General features: G+C 42.2%; 1 protein-coding gene across 1 annotated transcript in view; it reads right to left on the reverse strand.

The window, feature by feature from the left end:
- The window catches only part of LOC136863568 (uncharacterized), a 38,436-nt gene extending 20,482 nt beyond the window's left edge, over window positions 1-17,954 (reverse strand). The window contains exons 1-15 of the mRNA XM_068225997.1: window positions 17,878-17,954; window positions 17,595-17,658; window positions 14,511-14,701; window positions 14,176-14,421; window positions 13,753-14,073; window positions 13,419-13,664; window positions 13,001-13,321; window positions 12,667-12,912; window positions 12,243-12,563; window positions 11,910-12,155; window positions 11,492-11,812; window positions 11,158-11,403; window positions 10,734-11,054; window positions 10,401-10,646; window positions 10,178-10,297 (exon numbers count right to left, since the gene is read on the reverse strand). Of these exons, the coding sequence (XP_068082098.1) occupies window positions 10,178-10,297; window positions 10,401-10,646; window positions 10,734-11,054; window positions 11,158-11,403; window positions 11,492-11,812; window positions 11,910-12,155; window positions 12,243-12,563; window positions 12,667-12,912; window positions 13,001-13,321; window positions 13,419-13,664; window positions 13,753-14,073; window positions 14,176-14,421; window positions 14,511-14,701; window positions 17,595-17,658 (3,456 nt within the window). The 5' untranslated portion in view covers window positions 17,878-17,954. The remainder of the gene's footprint in view (window positions 1-10,177; window positions 10,298-10,400; window positions 10,647-10,733; window positions 11,055-11,157; window positions 11,404-11,491; window positions 11,813-11,909; window positions 12,156-12,242; window positions 12,564-12,666; window positions 12,913-13,000; window positions 13,322-13,418; window positions 13,665-13,752; window positions 14,074-14,175; window positions 14,422-14,510; window positions 14,702-17,594; window positions 17,659-17,877) is intronic.
- Between the last annotated feature and the right edge of the window lie 5,301 nt (window positions 17,955-23,255).

The raw sequence follows: 23,255 nt of genomic DNA on the forward strand, positions 1-23,255 counted from the left end.
CTGATAGGAAGATAATGCACTGCAGACATTTCCATCCACCGTAGTGAAATGTATCTCATGTTCAGCCACTATTATTTTTTCATCAATTAGGACTACCGTAGTAGGCAACAACTTCTCTTCCTGGGAACTATACATTGCACCTCTTCCCGGATTAAGTCAGCTGTTTCTTTCTGGAACTCTAATTTAAGAGGCCTGCAGTAACGAGATGATGAAGTCTAGGATTATGCCAAATTGTATCCTGGTTCGCGATGTTTGGGTGGCTAAACAAAATCTGAAGGGGTACAAGTGAAATGCAAAACAGTGACTCGTCACTTCACGATCGGCCCTGTGCAAATCTCGGTTTATAGCGACTTTGGTCTGAAGTGGCATCACAGCCCCACTTCGTTACAAGTTTAAACTGATATTTTCATTATTGATCTGCCATATTCAAAATATTCCCTTGTAGTTGGCAAATTCGGCGTACTGTATGGTCAAGAATCGCTTGTAATCTGACCTCTGCAGATGAGTCAGTGATTAAAGTATCACTGGAGTGACATTCGTCTTTACTTCCTCTCGCTAGATAATAGCGAGCGCAAAAGTTACAACTATATGTTTTAGCATTTCCCTCAATTCTTTGTACTGATTAGATGACAATTTCAAATCAATTATCATAGCGAGAGTCTGATCACGTGACAATGTCGGTTGTTCCTGCAAAAATAAATTGCGTGACCTTTTCATTTTTATCGCACGTTGAGGAGAGGCAAATGAATGTTCACCAACAATATCAGAGGCGTCCTTTTTCCCAGAAGCTCGATGACTCATCTGAGTGGTAGAAACTATTTCTTCTTGTGATATTTCATTAAGAAGTGATCTAGTTTTCCTCCTCATAGACCGTTCACTCAATTATGCAAACAGTTTACGCGGACGTCCTCGAGTGCTAGTACTTTCAGGCTCATCCTGACATTGTTGTGATACACGTCCTTCTGCAAGGCTCACTCTCTGGTCCAACAAAATTTTATTGTACTTCAGGAATTTGTCCCTTTTTCTACTATATTTTGTCCAGGGTGATAGAATTTTAGCGCACAAAATACTGACCAGTTTTCTTACTGACTTGGATATATACTCGGAACAATCCTCAAGGCCTAAATGTTCAATTGCAATATTCGCAATATCATCGTTCCGCTTGTATTTCCTGCTGTTCCTCCACAGCTCGAATACTGACCTCCGGGTTGCAGAGTACATTGTTTCTGAAAAAAGTTGATTCCTCTTATGGTCGCGCCTGGTCGCAGCAAAAAGTCACAGCTTTCTATTCATTAAAGTATAGATAACTTCAGAAAGTTTCATTACATAAATCAAAGGCAATCCATTTCGAAAGTCAACTATACATTTATATAATTCGATAGCGCTTGGACACCCTGTGCCTGACTTTTAAGCACGCATTCCGGACAATAAAATAGAATTTTCAGAAAACGATACATAATATAATCACACTGCACGCCAAATAAATATTTTGTTCTGACGTAATTACTGCTCACATAAAAACAACTGTGTGCTCGCTTCGCCAGAATATTATCCCCCAACGAAGAAGAGCCACTTTAGGCCTTCGGTGAGATAAGACAACCAGACAGAGCGAACTTTCAACACTTAATTACTGTAGCCCAGTGTCTTATAAACACGACTCACAGAAAATGGGCACCAAAGAGAGGGGTGGGAAATATTATTTTTAACCGGCTGGATGCTAGAAGTTACCCACTATGCAGCGCCTGAAAAATTTAGTTTGAGCTTGGCCATGCTACAAGATGGATGTAAGCAGAGTGGAACAGCAAGCATACGTGAAAATTGTCTTTCTCGCTGGCAGAAATGCTACTAAGAGCAGCTGTGGGTGATCGGGCATTGCCCTATCGAACAGTTGCACTTTGGGTGGAGTCTTTACGACATGGACGCGCAGCAACGACAGACTCGCCGCGAAGTGGGCGGCTCACGTCTGCCCATACTGACCTGTCCCTGGCTGTAATTGAACAGTGTTTAACAAAGGACCGACGTTGGATTGTGCAGGAGTTAATGACACGGACGGGTATGTCGAGAGCAACAGTGTTCCTCATTTTACGACAGAACATGAAGGTACGCAAGAAGTGCTCACACTGGGGGTCATATCAGTTATCAGAGGCGCAGAAGTAGACGCGATATGAGACCAGGCGTATCAACCTGGAGCGACTTCAGCGGGAAGGGAATGGACACGAGCGTACGAACCAGGACTGAAGGCATAATCAGAATGGCGTTACTCAGCTACACTCCGACGACACAACATGCGACAGAATCTATCACCCATCAAGGTCATGCTCATTCTGGCGTATGACAGCCACGGTATTCTGGAGTATCACCCTGTAAGGGAGGGCCAAACCGTCAATGCCCAATACTACCGCCATGTTCTGCTTACCATCTGCGTCGTGCACTTCGGCGCAAACGTCCGGCAGTGCTGGATAATGGAATCATACTCCATGTTAACGCTACAGAATGTACTGCAGACGTCATCAAGAATTGTGTACAGCGGTGATGGTGGGACATCCTATCTCACCCAGCCTACTCACCAGTCCATGCGACTTCGACCTCATTCTACAATTGATGAATCCTTTGCGTGGGAAGGGCTTTGCAAATAAGCATATCGGCGACGGGTGGCGCACATTGATGGCAATGCCAATGGCATTCAACGCTTTCCCCATCGTTGGCAACGCTGTGTGGATGCACTGGGAAACTATTTTGAAGCACAGTGGTTGGCTTTGATTTTGGTTCATTTTTTCTTCCGTTTGTACTCGTGCACAATAATTTTACACGGAGTTTCAGTGCGTGTGTTTCATTTCAACTCTTGCCGTGACCTTCAGTACTGCAACCTTATTTTATGTTGGCATTCAGATACAGACTGCCTTACCGGTTCAGTGCACATCGTGGCATTCCCATGTTGTCGCATTATCGCAAGATATACCACGGTTGCTATAACTTATGGAATGACCCTCGTATGTATGTATATATGTATGTATATATGTATGTATTATCGTCTCAGGTAAAACGTTACCGTGCAGCATAATAAAGACTTGTTTGTGTACAGTGCCAACCGGCCTCGCTGGTAAGGTCTGATGACACATTTACATATTTTAAGTTCTGGGATGCAACACGTTAATGTGTATAATAATGTAACGCATGCAGTTTCTATATATCAGTCTATTCCTTTATGAAATTTAACGATTGTGGTATTAACGTTACTCTTGGTCTTCGTCTTCAATGCCACTTTTTCCCCACTGTATCATGAATATTTATGGTTGTTACACATGATTCTTTGTGACTACTAGCTTAATGTTCATTTATATTTGCTGCTTCCAGAACTTCCTTCACCTACTTCATCTTCCGAACTATTGTACGATTCCTGAACCTTCCTTCATACACATTGTTTTAAACTATATCATTGTTATCAGCAAGATTGTCATCGTCACTATCTCTACATTCGCAGAGTAACAGAACGCACTTAAAACACCAGAATGTCTACAGAGCTTTCTAAGCAATCACCCTGTTGAAGATCTGATAAGTGGTGATGCAGCGACTAGTTAGAAGGCCCATTAGTTGATTAGCTACCTGGGGGACTGATTACCTCGGATCGAGTAGGGGTATTTCCGTCACCTTGACAAGGAATTCTGCATTGTATTCAAAACGTCTGCAAAATGCACGGAATGTAGAGAACACAACAACACGGTTCAACTCGGCACAAGAACAAAATAAGAGTACAAATCTGTGTGGGGGAAATGAAATGTCGTATGGCTTTTAGTGCCGGGATATCCCAGGACGGGTTCGGCTCGCCAGGTGCAGGTCTTTCTATTTGGCGCCCGTAGACGACCTGCGCGTCGTGATGAGGATGAAATGATAATGAAGACAACACATACACCCAGCCCCCGTGCCATCAATATTAACCAATTAAGATTAAAATCCCCGAGCCGGCCGGTAATCGAACCCGGGACCCTCTAAACCGAAGGCCAGTACGCTGACCGTTCAGCCAACGAGTCGGACTGCGTGGGGGAAGGAAGAGGGAACATCTCTATCGACGATACCAGTGACGTTGAGGGCCGTTACATTGCCAATGTTATCGTGGCTACGTTGGAAGTAGATAGACCTGCAAAAATATTTTTGCTCACGACCGGGGTTTTGCATTCTGTGAACCATTCAGTAATATGTTGCCTCTTTGATAAATCTGCTATTTGTTTTACGTCGCACCGACACAGATAGGTCTTATGGCGACGATGGGCTAGGAAAAACCTAGGAATGGGAAGAAAGCGGCCGTGGCCTTAATTAAGGTACAGCCCCAGCATTTGCCTGGTGTAAAATAGGAAACCACGGAAAACCATCTTTAGGGCTGCCGACAGTGGTGTTCGAACCCACTATCTCCCGTATGCAAGCTCACAGCTACGCTCACCTAACCGCACGGCCAACTCGCCCTGTCTTTGATAAATTAAAGGCACTACTGTGGCCTGAGGGTGTAGGGCATGATGATGTTTTGATCTTCGTGACTGATGACAAGCACCTTACATAAAAAAAAAAAAACTGCTAACGCTAGTAAAGCATTTTACTCACGAATGGTGCACGTAACCTGCCTAGCTCATGAGTTCCACAGAGTAGCCGAAGAAGTCAGATCAAATTTCCCTGAAGTTGACAAGCTTGTGTCGCAAACCAAGAAGGTTGCTCCACCACGCAGGGAACTTTTGAAATCCCAAACACGTGACATTCTATTACCACCGCAGCCTTGCTCCACATGGTAGGGAACGTGGATCAACGCCTGTGTTTACTACTGTGACAAATTTCAGCCAGTGAAACATGTAATAGATTCTGTCGATGAGCAAGGCGCCAAGGCCATTCAGATTGCTTTCAGATACGCAAATGGAGGAAAAATTAGCATACATCAAGGCAAATTTCGGTTCCTTGTCGTCAGCTATTACACGTCTTTAGGAGAGAGGCGTGGCTCTTGAAATAATGATCAGTTTAGTGAGAACAGTTGAAGACCAATTAAAATGCGTCCATGGTGATTCTCGTACATCAATATCAGACAAGCTGAAACATATTTTGACAAGAATTCGGGATTTAATGTTTTGTGCTCTATCTCTCGATTGTTGACGGGTGAAGATTTTAGCATCACCAGAACTGAAGGGAAACTTACATCCAGTGACTTAGTGCACTTCAAGTATGCTACCATCGCATCTGTAGACGTTGAGAGGAGCTTCTCAAAGTACAAGAACGTGCTGGCCGACAACCATCGTTCTTTTTCCTGGGAGAATTTGTGAATGGTCACCGTCATCTACTGTAATACGGAATGAGGTAAGACTGTATATCACATTTTAAGTGCATATTTTTCACGTATACTCTAATCCAATTATGCATTCGATTATCTAATGGCAACATTTTCGTTTTTGTTTTATTCTTCAGATGTTCCAGAATTAACGGACAACAAAAGAGAAAATACACTCTTTAAAGGAACACTGAATTTGCGGCATTAAACAATGGACTGAAATGTTAACCAGCATTGATGTGCATCTTCATCAGAGTATAAAATTAGATTAGATTCCTTTTTCTTTGCCGGTTAGGATTACTGTCTCAATGATATTGTTAAGGTGCTGTTTTAATAAGCATATACTAACGTCGGGCATTGAATCAAATAACGTCGTGATGGTGCCCTGAAGAATACCTAAACACCCTTCATTCACGCGTGTTCAAAGTTATTTATAATTTTTTGACAAATTGACCTTACCTGACATATTTTCAGTATGGCTTGTAAACCTTGCAGAAGTGGAACATTGCTTCCATTAAGAAGGCATGTGCTGCTTGAGGCCTGGCATTGTCTTGTTGAAATATGACCTTGCAGTAAACCAGCGGGGGATCGGCTCCTTGTCTGAACGGTCAATGTACTGGCCTTCTGTTCAGAGGAACCCAGGTTTGATTCCCGGCTAGGTCGGCGATTTTAATTGCGTATAGTTAATTCCTCTGGCCCGGAGAGTTGTAGTTGGGTTTCTCTTCATCTGCATACAACACACCATACTACTAACTATCGTACCGTAAAAAACACGAACACTCATCAGGCCCGGGGCAACTTTAATAGTGACATGGACACAGAATACAAAGTAGAGGAGATTTGCAATCATATTCAATAGCACCTCAGGTCATGATGTCCTGCGTCGTGGTTTGTTTTGTCTGAATATTCTTCTAATGAGGTCTCTCGACAAGTCATCGTCTGAGTGAGATGACTGTGTTGATTATATTCGTATCCCCCTTAATAGCATCAACAAATCTATCTACCAATAAAAATAGACGTATGTGTCCGTACATTTCACCTTTCAGCCAAAACTACCCACCACAGACCACTGATGCTTGTGCGTGGTAGTAGCCTCGAGTCTCCCATCGTATACTATGGTGGTTGCTTGTCGGTAGCTGTGGTGGTGTGGTAGAGATGGGGGTTGAAAGTGGCCGACTAGATATAACAATAGACGTGTGTGTTCGTATATTTCACCATGCAGCCACAACTATCCATCTCAGACCACTGGTGTTTGTGTGTGGTAGTAGCCTCGAGTCTCCAATCGCGGACTGTAGTGGTCATGTGTAGGTAGCTGTGGTGGTGTGGTAGATATGGGGGTTGGAATTGGCCGACTACATATAACAATAGACGTGTGTGTTCGTATATTTAATTTTGCAGCCACAACTATCCATCGCAGGCCACTGGTGTTTGTGTGTGGTAGTAGCCTCAATTCTCCCATCGTGTACTGTGGTTGTTGCGTGTCGGTAGCTGTGGTGGTGTTGGAGATGTGGGGATTGAAAGTTGCCAACTATATAAAAATAATAGACGTGCGTGTCTGTATATTTCGCCTTGCAACCAAAATTACCCACCGCAGACCACTGGTGTTTGTGTGCAGTATTAGCCTTGAGTCTTCTATCGTTCACTATAGTGGTTGCGTGTCGGTAGCTGTGGTGGTGTGAAAGATGTGGGGGTTGAAAATGACAGACTATATATAAAATAGACGTGTATGTCCGTATATTTCACCTTGCAGCCACAACTACCCACCGCAGCCCAGTGGTGATTGTGTGTAGTAGTAATCTCAAGTCTCTCGTCGTGCACTATAATGGTTGCGGTTGCGTGTCGGAAGCTGTAGTGGTGTGGGAGATGTGGGTTTTGAAAGTGGACGACTTCGTCAGTGTATGTATTTAAATGAGTGAGAATGTAATGAAAGGATTGGAGTGAGAATGTACTCTAGAAGGCTGTGATGTGCACTCCCTGGTTTTATATTACCATCTGGCAGGAGTATGGTAATCTCAGATCAATAACAGTTTGCTGCCTGAGGACATCTTTGAGTATTTTCTGTAATTCTTGAATATGAAACACATGCTTATTGAAACAGCTCCTCAACAATATCATCAAGGCAGTAATACTATCCGGGAAAGAAAAAGTAAAATCGGTTTCCATACCAAGAATTCCATTGATCTCAAATGATTTGTCATTTCGTTTCAAACGATTACAATTTCCAGTGAGATGACCTCATAGTATGACTATCAATAAGACTCAGGGACAAACGTTCCAGTATTGCGGAGTTAATTTGGAAGATTCATGTTTCTCATATGACCAGCTCAACGTTGCTTTTTCACGTGTCGGACAAGCAGAAAATCTGATTATGCATGCGCCAGACAACAAATGTAGTGTACAATAATGTATTAATATGAAAGTACTTAGTATGTAATATATTTATGTACAACATAAACGTAATAAAAATAAAGAAGGAACAGAAAAATCCAAATAAATAAATAAATAAATAAAATATAAATAAATAAATAAATAAATAAATGAATAAATAAATAAATAAATAAATAAATAAATAAATAAATAAATAAATAAATAAATAAATAAATACCCCAGCGAAGCGGGTTGTTTCCAGCTAGTAACTAATAAGAAGGAAACCCCAGTACTACCAAAACGCTTTCATTCCGTCCTCTGATGGGGAAGGGCATGTTTCCTAGAGTCTGACGCCTTCTCTTAGGCCAGGAGAAGTGTTCAGGTGATCTGAGGCGCGGAAAATGTGAGAAGGGCTGGGGTGGGGGTTAAATCTTAAAGGCATACCTGGAAAGGGTAAGGCGAATCATTTAAACGGTAACGCCTTTCCTCAGGCGATTTGTATCGGTGACGTAATTTGTGATTTGTGGAGAAGGTGAGGTGTGTGCGGCCGTTGCCTATAATAGGAACTGTCCCGGAATTCGCCTCAGTGCAAGACAATCAAAAACCATGCAGAGGCATTCTCAGGACAGCCGGCGGTAAAGAGAAGCCCCTCCGCCTGCCGAATGAATAGCTGCATGGATAGTAAAACTAGCCGCTGTTAAATCGAAGTCTTTTCTACTCCGTGCAAAAAGGAAATGCAGAGTGTTCGATCCCAGTACCACGACGAATTTAAACGATTATTACCCATAGACTGTTATGATATGATGCGCCATCTGGCGTGGTCTGGAGCCACTAAGCTTTTCTCACTGAGAAGGGAGTATTTATATGGTTAGTACAGAGGAAACTAAAGACGCAATGTGTTACATCACTCGTTGTAATATCTTGTGTCGAATTATATGTCATTTAAAAAATTGCTGTACGTCGCACCGACACAGACTGGTCTTAAGGCGACGTCTGAATATGAAGGGGCTAGGAGTGGGAAGGAAGTGACCGTCGCTTTGACTAAGGTACAGCTCAAGCATATGCCTGGTGTGAGAGTAGGAAACCATGGAAAACATTTTCAGGGCAGCCGATAGTGGGGTCGAACCCACTCCCGAATGCAAGCTGACATCTACGTGACACCTCAAACCACCAAGCCAGTCGCTCGGTATATCTATACGTTTTAATACAGTTCGTGAGATGGTAGTGTTCTGAAGACTGCTATTACAGGTGATCAAACATAAAACGTTTTGGCAAAGAGAGACGAAATGTTTTGTCGGTTGACATCACAATGTGAAATTCAAGCCCGGACAATGACTTGTGGAGAATTAAAGAAAACAGTCGTCTTAAAATGTGTGAGAAGTGTGCACATTGGGTAGTCTGGATTACAAATGAAAGGAAAATTAATAATTTTGATGCTGGAGATGGATTCGTCGAAGTCAGAACATGAAATACTTAGACGGGTGGGATGAATTCAGTATCACTTAAATTTTGCGAATGTGGAAGGCAGCAAAAATGGGGAAAATGGCCAAGACAAGTTATGATTACGGTATGACAGTTGAAGAATGATTAGGCTGAAGTATTTACGTGGAGATGAATGTTTACGGGATGGAGTAACATAAAGAGCTCTATGAATCCAATTAAACCACGAAATGAATACAAAACATCAGAGAAGAGAAAAAACATTGCAAATATTCTCTACAAAATGAAAATCTTCAGCTTGTTTCCAGTCATTCGACCGGGTCAAGGATGGAATGGAATGGAAATGAATGAATGAATGAATGAATGAATGAAGCCCCATCTAGCGGTGAGAATAGGAATTGTGCCGGCTGCCGAAGCCTGTCATACTCCTCTGGTGGTATGATTAGTGCCTGAGAGTTGAAATTATATTGGAGAATGTTGCTGGATTGGAAGATGTCAGAGAAAACCGGAGTATACGGAGAAACACCTGTCCCGCCACCACATTGTCCAGCCCAAATCTGACATGGAGTAACCGGGATTTGAGCCATGGAACCCAACGGCGAGAAGCCAGTGCACTACCTCCTGACCCACGGAGGTATTTTGAATATTATTTTATTAATTTGTAATCTTCAAGGTCAGTGGTATGATGCTGAACATATCTGCAGCAAATTCACCATCAGGTAATAAGAATTTAGGGCATTGCATGAAGAGAAGTGAAGAATCGCCGCTCTTGATCCTAAAACGTAGGGACGTCCTTCCCAAAATTAAACAGGGAGAAATATGCCGATACATATAATATTTTCGTGGTAGATGTATACTCCTGTAGGACAGTAGTAGAAAGATATAGATTGATTTCTCAATTTTCATACCAGAATATCACTTACATAGGTATTAAAGAACATGGCCCAATGAACTGCAGATCTTTTATTGTTTACGGATAAGTGGTACAAATATATTATTAAAACTAAATATATTTGCGGGAATTTACATAAAAATTACTAAAAAATTGACAAAATATGTGACCTTTTATTGCCAACCAAATAGAGTTTTGATGAAGTCAACAACTTTGTCGACGTCAATTCCATGATCCCTCAACTTCTGCACCAACTCCTGGACTTCCGGAAGAGCCTTCATCTTCAAGATAAAATTCTAGAAAGAGAAAGAAGAACAGATTTGTGAAATGATTTGAGAAAACGTCAACTTAAAATTTGAAGGAATATGTAGGAAGATGGCGAGATTTCTCCCTACGTACATGGAACTCCTGACTGCTCAAGGTGTCATAGAGGTTCTTGAAGTCTGGGCTACTTTCCATCTTCTCGTGGTAAAGGGCCCTTATTTTTTCAATGGGCAGAAGAGCCTTAATGTCATCAATGAGGTTGCGAATGCTCCTTGTGTGACGGGACCTCACAGGATTAACGTGAGGCAATCCGAGAAAATCGTGAATCCTGTTGAGGAAGGCGTATGCGTCCAGACCATGATCAACGAGGAAGTTGAGGACCTGAAATGGAAGAAAAGTCATGTTAAAATTTCTTATTGGGCGTTGGAGGAAAAATATGTGAAGTGTATCGGTTTATAGTGATCGTACCTGCTTCGTTTCGGGTTCATTGTCGACAATTGCGACGATGTTCTTGAAGTCATCGGATCGAAGGTAGGCAATTGCTTGCTGTACTTCGGCATCGTTGGCTAGGTAGTCCAAGGCAATAGCTTTCACCTGGTCAACTGGGACGAGGGCGACGAAATCCATCAGGTCATCATGGAGATTGCGTGTGGAATGTTTGGAATACAGGTTCCATCCAAAAATTGACTTGAAGAACTCAACAACTTTGTCCACGTCAATTCCATGATCCCTCAATTTCTGCACCAAATCCTGGACTTCTGGCAGAGCCTTCAACTTCAGGATGAAATTCTAGAGATAGCGAGAGATACAGAATTTTGAGGTGATATGAAATAAAGACAACTTAAAATTTAAAACAAAAAATAGGGAAACGACAAAGTCTCCGTTTACGTACATGGAAATCCTCGCTGCTCAACGTGTCATAGAGGTTCTTGAAGTCTGGGCTAGTTTCCAACTTTTCGTGGTAAAGGGCTCTGATTTCCTCAATGGGCAGAAGAGCCTTGATGTCATCAATGAGGTTGCGAATGCTCCTTGTGTGACGGGATCTCACGGGGTTGACGTGAGGAATTCCGAGCAAATCGTGAATCCTGTTGAGGAAAGCGTATGCGTCCAGACCATGATCAACGAGAAAGTTGAGGACCTGAAATGGAAGAAAAGTCATGTAAAAATTTCTCACTGGGCGTTGTTAGGAAAAATATGTGAAGTGTATCGGTTTATAGTGCTCGTACCTGCTTCGTTTCGGGTTCATTATCGACAATTGCGACGATGTTCTTGAAGTCATCGGATCGAAGGTAGGCAACTGCTTGTTGTACTTCAGCATCGTTGGCTAGGTAGTCCAAGGCAATGGCTTTAATTTGATCGACTGGAACGAGGGCAACGAAATCCATCAGGTCATCATGGAGATTGCGTGTGGAATGTTTGACATAGAGGTTCCATCCAAATATAGACTTGAAAAAGTCAACAATTTTGTCCACGTCAATTCCATGGTCCCTCAACTTCTGCACCAAATCCTGGACTTCTGGCAGTGCCTTCAACCTCAGGATGAAATTCTAGAGATAGGGAGAGATACAGAATTTTGAGATGACATCAAATAAAGTCAACTTAAAGTTTAAATATAGGGAAACGACAAAGTCTCCTTTTACGTACATGGAAATCCTCGCTGCTCAACGTGTCATAGAGGTTCTTGAAGTCTGGGCTAGTTTCCAACTTTTCGTGGTAAAGGGCTCTGATTTCCTCAATGGGCAGAAGAGCCTTAATGTCATCAATGAGATTGCGGATGCTCCTTGTGTGACGGGATCTCACAGGATTAACGTGAGGAATTCCGAGCAAATCGTGAATCCTGTTGAGGAAAGCGTATGCGTCCAGACCATGATCAACGAGGAAGTTGAGGACCTGAAATGGAAGAAAAGTCATGTAAAAATTTCTCATTGGGCGTTGGAGGAAAAATATGTGAAGTGTATCGGTTTATAGTGATCGTACCTGCTTCGTTTCGGGTTCATTATCGACAATTGCGACGATGTTCTTGAATTCGTCGGATCGAAGGTAGGCAACTGCTTGTTGTACTTCAGCATCGTTGGCTAGGTAGTCCAAGGCAATGGCTTTAATTTGATCGACTGGGACGAGGGCAACGAAATCCATCAGGTCATCATGGAGATTGCGTGTGGAATGTTTGGCATACAGGTTCCATCCAAAAATTGACTTGAAGAAGTCAACAATTTTGTCCACGTCAATTCCATGATCCCTCAATTTCTGCACCAAATCCTGGACTTCTGGCAGTGCCTTCAACTTCAGGATGAAATTCTAGAGATAGAGAGAGATACAGAATTTTGAGGTGATATGAAATAAAGTCAACTTAAATTTTAAAACAAAATATAGGGAAACGACAAAGTCTCCGTTTACGTACATGGAAATCCTCGCTGCTCAACGTGTCATAGAGGTTCTTGAAGTCTGGGCTAGTTTCCAACTTTTCGTGGTAAAGGGCTCTGATTTCCTCAATGGGCAGAAGAGCCTTGATGTCATCAATGAGGTTGCGAATGCTCCTTGTGTGACGGGATCTCACGGGGTTGACGTGAGGAATTCCGAGCAAATCGTGAATCCTGTTGAGGAAAGCGTATGCGTCCAGACCATGATCAACGAGGAAGTTGAGGACCTGGTGTAGAAGGAAGTCATTTTAATAATATCTCACTGGGCATCAGACGAATGTATATCAGAAAATACTCTGTTTATAGTGCTCGTACCTGCTTCGTTTCGGGTTCATTATCGACAATTGCGACGATGTTCTTGAAGTCATCGGATCGAAGGTAGGCAACTGCTTGTTGTACTTCAGCATCGTTGGCTAGGTAGTCCAAGGCAATGGCTTTAATTTGATCGACTGGAACGAGGGCAACGAAATCCATCAGGTCATCATGGAGATTGCGTGTGGAATGTTTGACATAGAGGTTCCATCCAAATATAGACTTGAAAAAGTCAACAATTTTGTCCACGTCAATTCCATGGTCCCTCAACTTCTGCACCAAATCCTGGACTTCTGGCAGTGCCTTCAACCTCAGGATGAAATTCTAGAGATAGGGAGAGATACAGAATTTTGAGATGACATCAAATAAATTCAACTTAAAGTTTAAATATAGGGAAACGACAAAGTCTCCTTTTACGTACATGGAAATCCTCGCTGCTCAACGTGTCATAGAGGTTCTTGAAGTCTGGGCTAGTTTCCAACTTTTCGTGGTAAAGGGCTCTGATTTGCTCGATGGGCAGAAGAGCCTTAATGTCATCAATGAGGTTGCGAATGCTCCTTGTGTGACGGGATCTCACAGGATTAACGTGAGGAATTCCGAGCAAATCGTGAATCCTGTTGAGGAAAGCATATGCGTCCAGACCATGATCAACGAGGAAGTTGAGGACCTGAAATGGAAGAAAAGTCATGTAAAAATTTCTCACTGGGCGTTGTTAGGAAAAATATGTGAAGTGTATCGGTTTATAGTGATCGTACCTGCTTCGTTTCGGGTTCATTATCGACAATTGCGACGATGTTCTTGAATTCGTCGGATCGAAGGTAGGCAACTGCTTGTTGTACTTCAGCATCGTTGGCTAGGTAGTCCAAGGCAATGGCTTTGATTTGATCGACTGGAACGAGGGCAACGAAATCCATAAGGTCATCATGGAGATTGCGTGTGGAATGTTTAACATACAGGTTCCATCCAAAGATAGACTTGAAGAAGTCAACAATTTTGTCCACGTCAATTCCATGATCTCTCAACTTCTGCACCAACTCTTGGACTTCTGGCAGAGCCTTCAACCTCAGGATGAAATTCTAGAGATAGGAAGAGATACAGAATTGTGAGATTAAACGAAATAAAGTGAACGTAAATTCTGGATAAAATGTAGGATTCCGGTAAAGTTTCTTTTTACGTACATGGAATTCGTCACTGCTCAACGTGTCATAGAGGTTCTTGAAGTCTGGGCTAGTCTCCAACTTCTCGTGATAAAGGGCCCTGATTTGCTCGATGGGCAGAAGAGCCTTGATGTCATCAATGAGGTTGCGAATGCTCCTTGTGTGACGGGATCTCACAGGATTAACGTGAGGAATTCCGAGCAAATCGTGAATCCTGTTGAGGAAAGCGTATGCGTCCAGACCATGATCAACGAGGAAGTTCAGGACCTGGAGTGAAAGAGAAGTCATGTTAATAATCTATCATAGGGCACTGGACGAATGTATATTAGAAAAGACTCGGTTTATAGTGCTCGTACCTGCTTCGTTTCGGGTTCATTATCGACAATTGCGACGATGTTCTTGAAGTCATCGGATCGAAGGTAGGCAACTGCTTGTTGTACTTCAGCATCGTTGGCTAGGTAGTCCAAGGCAATGGCTTTGATTTGATCGACGGGAATAAGGGCCAGAAAATCTTCTAGATCATCATGCAGATTTCGTTTTTGGTTACCTAAAGGTTGTCGAAAAAAGAATTATAAGACGATATTATTATACCCTTTCTCTAGATGATTTTATGAGCTTATACACTATTAAGGCACTCACCTTACAGCGTGAAGTTTGGGATTTTTGGTAATATTACACTATCTATTCAGTCGAAATCTTTACAAAGTATAGCAAGATTTCTTTGGAATAATAACATGGTTTGTGTAACTCGAGAAATTCTTTAGTAATTGTGTGCAATATTGGACGGAATGTACATTACTGTATGAATTATCTTTATTGTTCAGGCAATGCGGCTAAATGCTAATTTGTATGTGAGAGTTTAATATCGTGATTAATGTTCTATTTTGGTAGTAAATATATGCTTCATAAATTTGATACGATGATGGTGCTTGGTGTTAACAGGGGCTCAAGATCTACGTCATCGGCCCCTTCTTAAATTTAACTAGAATCTTGTACTGTGTCATATGAGGAGAATTCAAATATCTGCGGCTGTTGTGTAAAGCGACCATGGTTGTAATGCCAGGCAAAGCAGTCGAGAATTTAAAAATAAACTGTCACAGTCCTGTGATTCAAATTCAACGTAAAATGGTTTGTCCCGTGGTTATGGTCATGATATCAAATGTTCCTTATGTTACATGTTTGTTTTATAAGCAAATTATAAATATGTAGTAGGTGATAGATAATATTGATTGATTTAATAATAATAATAATAATAAATAATTGTAATAATAATACATTCTGCGTCCATCCCTGGCTGTATGGTCGTTGTCGAGGCCTTCGGTTCAGAGGTCCCGGGTTCCATTTCCGTTCGAGTCAGATATTATTGTCGCCTCTGGCTAATTTCTCTGATTCGGGGACTTCGTGTTTGTGTTCATCCTACACATACACACAATACTCTACACTATCATCGACCACAGGAACGCGTTATTAGTGAATTCACCCCTCCACATAATATTGGGGGAAGGAAGGGATCCGGCCGTGAAACGGGGCGAAATCCACAATATGTTTGACACATATTGCACCCGCGACCCCACCACGGTGTGGGAAAAGTGGCAGAATAATGGCGTATATTCAATATTCTCGCAAATAGTACAGATATTTTGAGAAGAGAGCGTGTCAGTAGACTGTTGATATGCTTCATTTGCCTTCCTGGTCTCTTCGGTATCAAGAGTTGACTAACCGATTCGATATCGCAACATGAAATAATAGAGCGTAGCAATGTACACCGTGTGGCTGTTGTGGTTTAACCGTAAAGCCGCGGTGCTTGACTGCATGATTTTTGTTTCCTTATGGGTCACGCGTCATGGAGCGGTCTTTTCTTCTGTTCGGTTCATGTGCCTTAATATAATTTCTAAATCAAAGTGATGTTCCATTCTTTCTGTCTTGTTAAAATAGTTATGCTAGTTTCGTGTTGTAACCGTGAGTCTTCGAACGAATCTTTTCACATCAAATCAGGATATTTCGTTTCTACCTGGTCGTGTATATTCTTAAGCGTACATAAAGTAAACAGAGAGGCAGTTAACGTGGACAGTACCATATTTTCGAATATAAGGATTCAATATAATTATACTGTAATGACGACCTATTGTACATAAACATAAAATTATATCTTAATGAGCAATGTTTATCTGGTGTTGGCTTTGATCGTCTGAATCTCAACAAACCAGCCAAACAAAAGTCGCAGGTTGCGATGTTTTATCACAGCTTATTAAGCTGGGCCATAGGCTGAGCAACAGCGTTTTTCCCTCAAATTAAACAACACACCAAAATGGTAAAATACATTTTTTATATCTACACTGGGTTTGAAAGAAAGGCTGTGCTATGATAGCCTTCAAAGTCAAGCCTTGCTGTGAGTCTGTGGGACACACACGTTTTGCTTAATTATGAATGTGGACATTTAAGGTTACGGTTAGAAAGGAAGATTTAGGGATTATTAGGGTAATATATATCCTTAAACCGCAGCTTCTTTTTCTTATTAGTAATGAATTAATAATTAATATGTTTTAATAATGATAATAAAGCGGTGTCTTTCGACGTTTCTCGAAGAATTCTGTGTTAGTTACAATGCCATCAATCCAGAAGATACGTGGGCTATATCTATTAATTTTCCGTAAGTCCTCTTCAAGTGGCCAATTTGATAATATGCAGTTGGGATGAATTTTTTTCACGGAGAAGTGTCTTTAATGTGTCAGTTAAGGCACAGGTTTCTCTGTCAAAAGTCGACTTCTTTTAGGTATTTACAGTACGTACATGAACGATTTTGCAAAAAATGCCAGAAGTCCCAACAAAGAAACAAGTGTAAAATATATTTCTTGGCGCTCTCTATTCAGAACGTTTTAACGCACCTTCCGAGGTTTTAATGTGCATTCAGTTGTTAAATCAGGGGGAATTTGATTTGTTTGGTAATTAACTTTCTGTGATAAGCAGGAATTTAATACGAGCAAGTGAAATAAATAAATAAAGAAAGAAAGAAATAAAGAAAGAAATAATAATTAATGTTATTTGCTTTACGTCCCACTAACTACTTTTACGGTTTTCGGCGACGCCGAGGTACCGGAATTTAGTTCCGCAGGAGTTCTTTTACGTGCCAGTAAATCTACCGACACGAGGCTGTCGTATTTGAGTACCTTCAAATACCACCGGACTGAGCCAGGATCGAACCTGCCAAGTTGGGGTCAGAAGGCCAGCGCCTCAACCGTCTGAGCCACTCAGCCCGGCGAAAGAAAGAAAGAAAGAAAGAAAGAAAGAAAGAAAGAAGTTTAAGTGTTCTTTACTTCCTTTCATCATTTGGTCTTACTAATAAACTACTGTAAGTTTTAGTTTCAGTTCTTCATATGCACTAATATCTTTCTATCCATCCAAATAATTAGGGAAAAATCTACGTCCATGTTCTAACTTACCTCTGTGTATCACAGCTCCACATGCGACTCCAACGGCAGCCAATAATAAGATGCAGACCTTCATCTGTTATAAGGATAACCGTAATTGTGATTATTGGGATATTGTACTCTATGTTTATTAATATTTGACATTGACAGTTCAAAATGATTCAACTTTTTGAGACTTAAAGTTTCATATATTTAAATGAAGATAACAGCGTTTAAATGTTAAATATTAATATTTTCTAATCAGAAATTAGTATAGCGTGCAATATTCTGAAATAGAATATATATTCTCTTTTACCTTGGCAGATTGCAGTGATGAATGTTCTACTGCAAGGTCCAGACTGATCTTAAACCGCTTTCCTGCGTTCTTTTATAGTGCCAGAGAAAAGCAAAACTCCCACTAAATCACGATAACAAATTCAAACTTTGTACCTTAATCAGAAGCAGGAAGGTGTGTTCTTATGACAACGAAATCAAGAATTATATCAGTAAGTACGGTAATTGATGTTTTTGAACTTTGATTTCACTATCAGTGACTACTTGTAACTAATTCTCTAGGCTACAAATGTGAACAATAAGCTGTTGGTAGTCATCCTTATCGTCACAATCACCAAGTTGTTAAATCAAAGTGTAAACGAGTCATCATTAAGTTCACCTTGAAACATGCATGGATACAATGTATAACCAAGTCAAGTTAGTAAAAATAATGCTATTATGCAAGAGCATTTTCGATTACAGCTTGATGACTTGGAGAATTGATGCTGTGAATCTCTTCTCGGCATGAATAAACATTATTTTAAATACAGTAGTTAGTGAAGTGAAACAAGACTTGAATGTTTCAGTAATATGTTTATATCGATTAGCATGGGATCAAGTTATTGTACTATGACACAGGCCAGGGAATACCTAGCCGAGGTTTTAGTGCTGGACTCAGTTGACCCAGGTGGACGTGAGTTCAATTTGCTGTGAGAAAGTTGAGAAATTTAGGGGAAGGAATTGCGCTCTGGAGACAAGGTTGCCAGATGCGTCACTACAATATCACCGAGAGAGTTGGCCGTGCGGTTAGGGTCGCGTAGCTTTGAGCTTGCATTCGGGAAAAGGTTTTTTCCCATCCCACCCTCGGCAGCCCTTAAGATGGTTTTCTGTGGTTTCCCATTTTCACACCAGGCAAATACTGGAGCTGTACTTTAATTAAGGCCACGGCCGCTATCTTCCCTATCCTAGTGTTTTCCCATCGCCCCGAAAACCTTTGATGTATTAATGCGACGTTAAACCACAAAAAAGAAAGCAAAAAAACCACAGTACAGTATCTTCTTCTCCAGCCACTACCGAGCTCGATAGCTGCAGTCGCTTAAGTGCGACCAGTATCCAGTATTCGGGAGATAGTAGGTCCGAACCCCACTGTCGGCAGTCCTGAAGATGGTTTTCCTTGGTTTCCCATTTTCACACAAGGCAAATGCTGGGACTGTACCTTAATTAAGGCCACGGCCGCTTCCTTCCCACTCCTAGCCCTCTCCTATCCCATCGTCGCCGTAAGACCTATCTGTGATGGTGCGACGTAAAGCAAATTGAAAAAAAATAATCTTCAGCCACTTCCTGACCTTTCCTCAATTCCTTGGGGTCTGCATTATATGTGAAGCGCAGTTTTACGGCCCAATGCCTTAAAACAACCCCTGTCCTGGAACTTAGAAATTTCCTGGGCAACCGGACGTGGTTAAAATGCGCGGCCCGACCGGGAATCGAACCCGAGACCCATTGTACCGATGACCACTACGCTGACCATTTATCCAAGGAACCAGACTTACGACGGTACAATATAAGGGACATAAGTATGGAAATACATAGAAAACACTATTTATTTGGGTCTAAAGGACAGAAAGGGTCCGCCTCTTTGGTGTAGTGGTTAGTGTTATTCGATGCCACCCCTCGGATGCCCGGGTTCGATTCTCGGCTCCGCTACGAAATCTGAAAAGTGGAACGAGGACTGTAACGGGGTCCACTCAACCCCGGAAGGTCAACCGAATAGAGAGGGGGTTCGATTCCCACTTCAGCAAATCTCGAAATTGTTTTCTGTGGTTTCCCACTTCTTTCCAGACAAATGCCGGGATGGTACCTAGCTTAAGGCCACGGCATCTTCCTAGCCTATCCCTTCCACTCTTCCCATCCCCCAACAATGCCCCTGTTCAGCATAGCAGGCGAGGCCGCCTGGGAGAGGCACTGGTCTTCCTCCCCGGTTGTATACTCTACCAAACGTCTCACGTTCCAGAATATTGCCCTTGAAGTGGTAAAGGTGGGATCCCTCGCTGAGTCCGAGGGGAAAACCAACCCTGGACGGTAAACGGACTATGAAAGAAAGAAAGAAAGAAAGAAAGAAAGAAAGAAAGAAAGAAAGAACAGAAAGGACATAAATCCCACTCAGCACATCAGTTTGTACAGTCTACGTACTAAAATAAGGAGAATAACCCAAATTTATTCCTAGTAAAGGAATCTATAGGTTTTCGGCAACATCATAACCAGTTTAACGCAATTTAAAATCCGAATATTTGCAGGTTGTATTAGTACAATGTGAAATTTACCTTAATTTATTGCAAGACTAATAATGATCGAAAGAAGGGAACCGTTCGATTGATTAAAACATAGTCTTTTACACTTTTCTCTCTCTCTCTCTCTCTCTCTCTCTCTCTCTTACTCTCTTCTGCTTTCTGTTTACCTGTCATAATGTAGGAACTTCAATTATATTAACGATGCGATACTCGTTGGCTGAATGGTCATCGTACTGGCCTTCTGTTCAGAGGGTCCCGGGTTCGATTCCCGGCCGGGTCGGGGATTTTATCCTTCATTGGTTAATTCCAATGGCCCGGGGGCTGGGTGTTTGTACTGTCCCCAACATCCCTGCAACTCACACACCACACATAACACTATACTCTACCACAATTATAGTCCGCACACTTTATGTTGGTGCATTTGTGTACGGGGGTGAGGAGTAAGGAGGGAGGTGTCCCGGTATCGATAGTGCTACCAACCGAAGGAAAATGAAATCTGAATTGAATCGAGAATATGATCGATCGATACGAAGTTTCTAAACCGTTATCATCTTAAGCCAACAACTATGTCACATACACATTATATAACATTATAAAACATTTCTCGATGCGAATCTTGTTCCTAGCATGAATTCTATACTTTGGCTTTGTTGTGTAAACAACAACAGTACTAGTACGTAAAGTGTACGCCAGATGTCGCACAACGATGCTTAAGCGATTCATAGTTTGTGTTTCAAAGGTTGCCAGTACGAATCTCGAAGATCGCCGAGGTCGACCGATTCAGCACTAGGGTGTAAATGCACCAACATAAAGTGTGCGGATAGTACACGCAGTGGCAGATGCCGACCACCCTCATCGGAGGGTCTGCCTTACAAGGACTGCACTCGGCTAGTAATAGCCACACGAAAACAAACAAAAACGAGGCGATAATAAGTCTCACCACATCGGACACTGTAACAGATAAATGAGAAAGCAGAAGGAATGATACCTAAGGATGTACTCCTCTTAACCTGCTGATGAAGCAAACTCATAGTTGTTTATTAAAGAGTTTACTTTTATGTAACGGCGGTCGGCATTACGGCTGTTAGGGTGATCTAGGAAAGTAAGATATCAAGCATTTTCATTTCTTACTGATTTCATACCACGATATTGTTGGATATGCCGCCTCCGTGGTGTAGTGGTTAGCGTGATTAGCTGCCACCCCCGGAGGCCCGGGTTCGATTCCCGGCTCTGCCACGAAATTTGAAAAGTGGTACGAGGGCTGGAACGGGGTCCACTCAGCCTCGGGAGGTCAACTGAGTAGAGGTGGGTTCGATTCCCACCTCAGCCATTCTCGAAGTGGTTTTCCGTGGTTTCCCACTTCTCCTCCAGGCGAATGCCGGGATGGTACCTAACTTAAGGCCACGGCCGCTTCCTTCCCTCTTCCTTGCCTATCCCTTCCATTCTTCCCATCCCTCCACAAGGCCCCTGTTCAGCATAGCAGGTGAGGCCGCCTGGGCGAGGTACTGGTCATACTCCCCAGTTGTATCCCCGACCAAGAGTCTGAAGCTCCAGGACACTGCCCTTGAGGCGGTAGAGGTGGGATCCCTCGCTAAGTCCGAGGGAAAAACCGAACCTGGAGGGTGAACAGATGATGATGATGATGATATTGTTGGATAAAGGTTATTCTTTTCAAATTGCTTTGGTGTGTATTCTTTGTTGAGATGACAAGGGAGATCTATATTTCCGGTTCAGAAATACTAGACTGTGCGATCCTTTAAGCAACTTCTAATGGACCGAGGGCCTGTATCTTAAAGTACGGAAAACTGGTAAACCTGTCTGGACCGGGCGAGTTGGCCGAGCGGTTAGAGGCGCGCGGCTGTGAGCTTGAATCCGGGAGATAGTGGGTTAGAATCCTCCTGTCGGCATCCCTGAAGATGGTTTTCCGTGGTTTCCCATTTTAACACCAGGCAAATGCTGGGGCTGTACCTTAATTAAGGCCACGGCCTCTTCCTTCCAACTCCTAGGTCTTTCCAATCCCATCGTCGCCATAGGACCTCTCTGTGTCGGTGCGACTTAAAGCCACTAGCAAAAAAACCTGTCTAGGGAGATACATTGTCCTGGAATCACTCTCAATCACAAATGAGTACCAGCTTAAGTCCTGGGGTAAAAGAGGCCGGACGTATTTTTAACCGGTGTATCCCACTTTATTCTAGGGAGCAGTGGTAGCTGAGTTGCGTAGTCACTGGCTTCTCAACAAGGCGGCCACATTACATCGGTTTCTACATTCTGCGTACAAAAATAAGGATAATAACCCAAAATTCCTTCCTAGTAAAGGAATCTACACGGTATTTTTTACTATTTGTTTTAAGTCGCACCGACACAGGTAGGTCTTATGGCGACGATGGAATAGGAAAGGGCTAGGAGTGAGAAGGAATCGGCCATGGCCTTAATTAAAGTACAGCCCCGGCATTTGTCTGGTGTGAAAATGGGAAACCAGGGAAAACCATCTTCAGGGTTGCCGACAGTGGGATTCGAACCCATTATCTCCGGGATGCAAGCTCACAGCGGCGTGCTCCTATACTCACGGGCAACTCGCCCGGGCTGTACGGTATCATTGGCATAATAATCAGCTTTACATGAATTAAAATCCTGATAATTACAGGTTGTATTAGCATTATGTGAAATTTACCTTAATTTTTTGCAAGACTGAATGATCGAAGGAGAGGAACCGTTGAAACGATTTAAACGTAGTCCTTTTTACACCTCTCTCTATGGCTCTCTTCCGTTTACATGTAATTATGTAGAAACTTTAATTTCATTAACTAGGCAACGGTTTTACCACATCTGAACACTTCAACTGGCAAATCAGAAGGCAGAATGATGCCTAACGATGTACTATTAAACTGCTAGTGTGGCCAACTCATGGTTCTCTATTACCCCATACAATGCATGTGGTATTCGTAAAATAAAAACACGCTCCTGTGGATCGAATTATAATTAATGCTGGAAGTCTCGTACGTATAATCAATTACATATAATGCCTAGTTTGTTTCCTTGTGACGTAGTTCTGAAGTTACGAATAGTTAAATCTTTACCTTCCATTTCCCCGGGTGTTTTCATGATCTGTACGGACTTGGCACAAGAGAAGATG

This window comes from Anabrus simplex, chromosome 2 (genome assembly GCF_040414725.1).
Source record: "Anabrus simplex isolate iqAnaSimp1 chromosome 2, ASM4041472v1, whole genome shotgun sequence".
Lineage (NCBI taxonomy): Eukaryota > Metazoa > Arthropoda > Insecta > Orthoptera > Tettigoniidae > Anabrus > Anabrus simplex.